This window comes from Mus pahari, chromosome X (assembly GCF_900095145.1).
Source record: "Mus pahari chromosome X, PAHARI_EIJ_v1.1, whole genome shotgun sequence".
In the NCBI taxonomy this organism is placed as follows: domain Eukaryota; kingdom Metazoa; phylum Chordata; class Mammalia; order Rodentia; family Muridae; genus Mus; species Mus pahari.
In genome coordinates this window covers 142,015,618-142,020,850 of record NC_034613.1, presented here as the reverse complement: position 1 = coordinate 142,020,850, position 5,233 = coordinate 142,015,618, and the positions used below count along the sequence as shown (strand labels likewise).

Below are 5,233 nucleotides of genomic sequence, written 5' to 3'. Positions count from 1 at the left end.
TGGCACTATTAGAGGGTGTGGCCCTGTTGGAGTTGGGGTGGCCTTGATGGAGTAGATACTGTGGGTGTGGACTTTAATATCCCCACCCTATCTGCCTGGAAGCCAGTATTCTGCTAGCAGTCTTCAGATGAAGATGTAGAACTCTCAGCTCCTTTTCCATGTTGGCCTATGGGACTCCATGAGTCCTGTCTTGATGATAATGGACTAAACTTATGAACCTGTAAGCAAGCCCTAATTAAATGTTTTCCTTGTAAGAGTTGTCTTGGTCATGGTGCCTGTTCACACCACTAAAACCCCAAGACATCCTTGTTTCTGATTTCAGATGTGTACAACGAAGTCTGATTATTAGCAAGTGTTTTCTTCTTTTTCGTTTTGTTTTTGTTGTTTTTACATTTATTTATTTAGTGTGGGAATGCATGCCAGAGAGGACAATTTGTGGGAGTCTGTTCTCTCCTGCTATATAGGTCCTTGGGGATCGTGTTCAGATCCTCAGCATCTTTACCTGCTTAATCACCTGCCAGCTCTATTTTTACTTTTTCTCTCTAGTTCCACATCACACCTCACCTAGATTATTGTGATACAGTATTAGCTTTTTCTTGTCTTTCTTTCTTATTTATTTATTTTTGACAGGGTTTCTTTGTATAGCCCTGGCTGTCCTGGAACTCACTCTGTAGACCAGGCTGGTCTCGAACTCAGAAATTCACCTGCCTCTGCCTCCCAAGTGCTGGGATTAAAGGCAAGCACCACCACTGCCTGGCTGCCTTTCTATTTTAATCGAAGTGTCAGGTAGCTCAAGTTGGCCTTGAACTCTCCAAATAGCCAAGGTTGACCTTGAACCCCTGATCCTCTTGCCTTAGTGTCTTAAGTGCTAAGAGTATTGGCCTAGGTGTGAACTACTTTGTCCTGCTAATTTAATCATTTACATTGCAAAGTACAATTTCCCCATAATACAAATACTCCTGGAGGCTGGTATTGTTTAACATTTTCTCGTTGCATATGTATATATTTTTAAAGATTTATTTTATGTATGTTCATTGCGTGCTTGCAGCACAGGATCCCCTGAAACTGGAGTTACAGATGGTTGGGAACTGTCTGGTGGGTGCTGGGAATCAAACCTGTATCTTCTGCAATAGTAGTAACAGCTGAGCCCTCTTCTCCAGCCCTCCTCCCCTTTGCAGGAAGGCATGGGGTAGCAGCAGTCACTCTCTAGATACCCTTTGCCTTACACTTTTGTTCCAGTAACAAAATTCCCTGCTTCCCAGCACATTCCAGTTTCACCTCCAGACGCTTTCGGCTTGTTTGCTTTTCTCTTTCTTCAAGCACAACTCCAGAGCCAGCCGAACAGAGCCCGTTCCCCTGCACTTAACGTCGCTCCCTCTCTGCTTCTCAGACATAAGAACAAGGGTGACAAACCTGATTCCTTTGGAACCAGAGCCATCGGGCTTTGCAAGGAGGAGGCGGAGTCTTAAACTCCGTCTGGGGCGCTGCTCGCTGGAGCCGCAGTGAGAGAGGCGGGGCCTAGAGGCGTCGCCTTGGAATTTAGCTCGAAGGGGGCGGAGCTAGGCCTTAGCGCCTTGAATTCTGGGCAAGGGGCGGTGCTAAGGCCGCGGGCCCCCCCACCCCGAGGAGCCGAAGCCCGAGTTTCCGGTGGTGGACGAGCTCGGGAGGCGGCTCCGGTGAGGAGACATTTTTTTTCTCGGGTCACGATGCCTGGCTGACCAGCCGAGGGAGGAAAACCTCCCTCCTGCCTCCTCGGGTCTGCCGCGGTGGCTGCGGCGGCCTCTCTGAGGGTCTGTCTCCTCAGGCCGCGGCGCCTGGCTGACTAGCTGCGGGAAGAAAGCCGTCTCCTTCCGTCTCGGGCAGGTACCGGTTGGTGGCGGCGCCGAGTGGGCGACCGAGGACCTGGGCGGCTGCTTCCGCTCAGCCCTTGCGGTGGGAGAGGAGCCAGCGACGTCAGCATGGAGACAGAGATGGCGGGGGTTACCGTGGCGGCGTCGCAGAAACTGAGGTATAGGAAAGGACGAGGCGAGGCGATCGGGGTTCCCGCGAGCGCTCTCCCGGGCTGTCCTGGGCTGCCCGAGGAGATCAGGGGGCGGGAGGGGAGCGGGAAGGGGATGGGGGACGGACGGAGCGACCCGCGGCCTCCGAGCGTTGTCCTAGGCGGGCCCCGAGCCTGAGGGTGCAGATCCCCGTGTGCGGATGCTCACTCTGTGTGTGTGTGCGTGTGTGTGTGTGTGTGTGTGTGTGTGTGTGTGTGTGCGTGTGCGTGTGTGTGCGCACGTTTTTCAATCTTCCAGCCGTAAGAAATACTTGGCCCTCCGGAAGAAGGCGAGACGTAAGAGGCGACGGCAGGCCCTAGCTCGGCTGCGAGACGCAGGTAGTTGTTGTTCTGGACGTGGAATTGCTTTCTCTCTTCCTGCTCCGCCCTCCCACGCGGCCCCAGACAGGCTAGGCTGCCCTTCCCTCGGCTACATAGCCGAGGGCGACTCTTTCCATTTTCTGATCCGAGCTAGGCTGTGGTGGTGCACGCCTTTGGTCCCATCACCCGGGAGGCAGAGGCAGGCGGATTTCTGAGTTCAAAGCCAGCCTGGTCTACAAAGCGAGTTCCAGGACAGCCAGGGCTATACAGAGAAACCCTGTCTTGAAAAACCAAAGAAAAAAAACCAAAACAAAACAAAAAACCCAAAACCAACCCAAAACCTCTGATCCTCCTGCCTCTGCCTTCCAAGTGTGTGTGTGTGGGGGGGGGGGGGGCGGTGACAGAGGTGCGGCCACCATGGCAGTTTGCAGTTGATCTTTCATGCATAGCAAACTCCTCCGCCAACTGACCTACACCCCCAGCCCATGCAGCTGCTCCCTGGATTTCCTGCCCAAACTTGAGGTATAAAGCTCATCTCTGCAGCCAACCTTGTGGCCCGCACGTGACAGAACCCGATATTTTAAGTGGTAGATTTATACATTTAGTAGATTAATAAAATTGGATGTTTATAGAATGACCAAGCACTTACAAATACTATCAAGAGGGTTGAGATCCCACAGCAGTTAAGGCTAAGATGACGGCCAGCCCTACCACGGGAGACTGGAACAGTGCTTGAGAACTAGTTCAGGAGAGGCAGGCTCCAACATCAAGGATGAAAATGAAAAGGAGCAGTATGCTGTTGTTATTGATGACAAAACCGTCCTGCTTTAAGCCTGAAGTTAATCTGCTACAATTTCTTAAGCTCACTTTATCCCCTCCCACCAGTCTCAACTGGCATTCCTTTTTTCCCCCTTCAAATTTAAACTTTAAATTGAAGGTATAAATTTTTCTTCCATTAAAACTATTTTGCCAGAGTTCAAGGCCCAGCACCCATGTAGTAGCTTATAACTACTATTTTTAAGATTTTTTTTGAGGTAGCCCTGGCTGGAATTTACTGTGTAGACCAAGCTGGCCTGAAACTCAGATCCATTTGCTTCTGCCTCCTGAGTGCTGGGATTAAAGGCTTTACCACTATGCCTTAATTTTAGGTTTTTACTATAATTATAAAGGTTAAATATATATTTTTCATGAAAAATTGACCAAGGATTGTGAGACTTTATTTAATAAAATATTTGAATTTCTACAGAACTGTCACGGAAAGAGGAGGAAGAAGATCCTCTTGCTGAAGAAAAACGATTAGAAGAAGAAAGGTTGTTGGAGGAAGAGAGGTCAGTACAAACTGAAACATTTAAACTGTTACTTTATTGTAATATCAGCTGTCTTTACCAACTAGTAGAGGCTTTTCCTATAAAATCTTGTAAAAAGAAATGGATTTTGGAAAATAACCTCTTATAAACTAAATCCCTAGCTGACAGGCTAAAGTTAGGTGTCTTTTTTTTCCCTTTCTTTTTTTGTGTGACAAATCCAGACTAGTCTCCCAACTCTTCCAACCTTAGCCTACCAAATGCTGGAATTACTGGCATGTGCCATTGTACCTATTTTGTTGTGTTTTTTTTTTTTTAGTGGAAGTATTTTTTATTTCTTTTGCTAATTGGTAAATATATATATGTGTGTGTATATATATATATATATATATATATATATATATATATATATATATATGTGTGTGTGTGTATATATGTATATATACATAAATATTAGTGTATATATGTATGTATATATAGTAAATATACATATAAAGTGTTGACATAAAGGCCTAATTCTATTGACACTATAACATAAGCTGTATGGATGTAGCATAATTGTTTATTCATAATTTTTAGTCTTCTCTAGTTGATCAGAGTGGGGACAGTATGGTGATGAGAGCTGTTGTGCTGTGGCAGCAGGAACGATCTAGAAGTAACTGCTCCAGTTGTGTCTGTAGTCAGGGAGCAGGTGCGCAGCTTCAGTTTTCCCTTTCCCCCTTACTACTACAGCCAGGAACCCTAGTCCGCAGATGGGTTCATTTAGGGTAAGTCTCCCTCCTCAGTTACTACTTCTGGAAACTCCCTCAACAGACATGACCAGAGCAGTGTTTTCCTAGGTGGTTACAAACCTACTCAAATGAAGATTTTAAAGGAGAATCTTGTGCTGTTGGATGTCTGGGACTTATTGATTTAAGGTGACATTACCTTTTGGGGAGGTATGTTTTGTTTTTATGTTTGTTTTAGGCAAGGGTCTTGTTTTATAAGCTCAAATTAGCATAGAACTTGTAATAATTGCTAGGATCATTGGCATGTATCACCTGGCTAGTCTGTGCATTTTAAAAGTCAGTTTTATGATTATGGCTCTAAAAAAATGGCATCTTTCTCTCTAACCTTTGAGTTTCTTTTCCATAGAGTCAAGGGATTCCTGTGATTTGCCTTCAAACATTTAAACCTCTGGGGAAAAGTTATGTTGTGAGTTGTGAGCATGTCTTTAAAACAAAAGTTTTAAGGGAGCTGGAAAAAAGGCTCACTAATTCAGAACACTTAACTTTGCTATTTCAGATTATCCAAGTTTGGTTCCCAATGGTGACTCAACGATCCTCTGAAACTCCTATTCCCTAAGTCTTTTCACCTCTTCTCTCCAACAGGCATTCACGTGATACTCATGCCTACCTGCTGGCAAACGTTCATACACATACAAATTAAGTAACGGTTTTAAGACAAGATGAAACGGAGTTGCTGGGCGGTGGTGGTGTCCGCCTTTAATCCCAGCACTTGGGAGGCAGAGGCAGGTGGATTTCTGAGTTTGAGGCCAGCCTGGTCTACAAAGTGAGTTCCAGGACAGCCA

At 46.2% G+C, this 5,233-nt stretch overlaps 1 protein-coding gene across 1 annotated transcript in view; it reads left to right on the top strand.

The window, feature by feature from the left end:
- The first annotated feature begins 1,595 nt into the window (after nt 1-1,595).
- The window catches only part of Zrsr2 (zinc finger CCCH-type, RNA binding motif and serine/arginine rich 2), a 22,617-nt gene continuing 18,979 nt past the window's right edge, over nt 1,596-5,233 (top strand). Inside the window, exons 1-4 of the mRNA XM_029534399.1 lie at nt 1,596-1,676; nt 1,864-2,008; nt 2,298-2,377; nt 3,606-3,687. Coding sequence (XP_029390259.1) covers nt 1,959-2,008; nt 2,298-2,377; nt 3,606-3,687 — 212 coding nt within the window. The 5' untranslated portion in view covers nt 1,596-1,676; nt 1,864-1,958. The remainder of the gene's footprint in view (nt 1,677-1,863; nt 2,009-2,297; nt 2,378-3,605; nt 3,688-5,233) is intronic.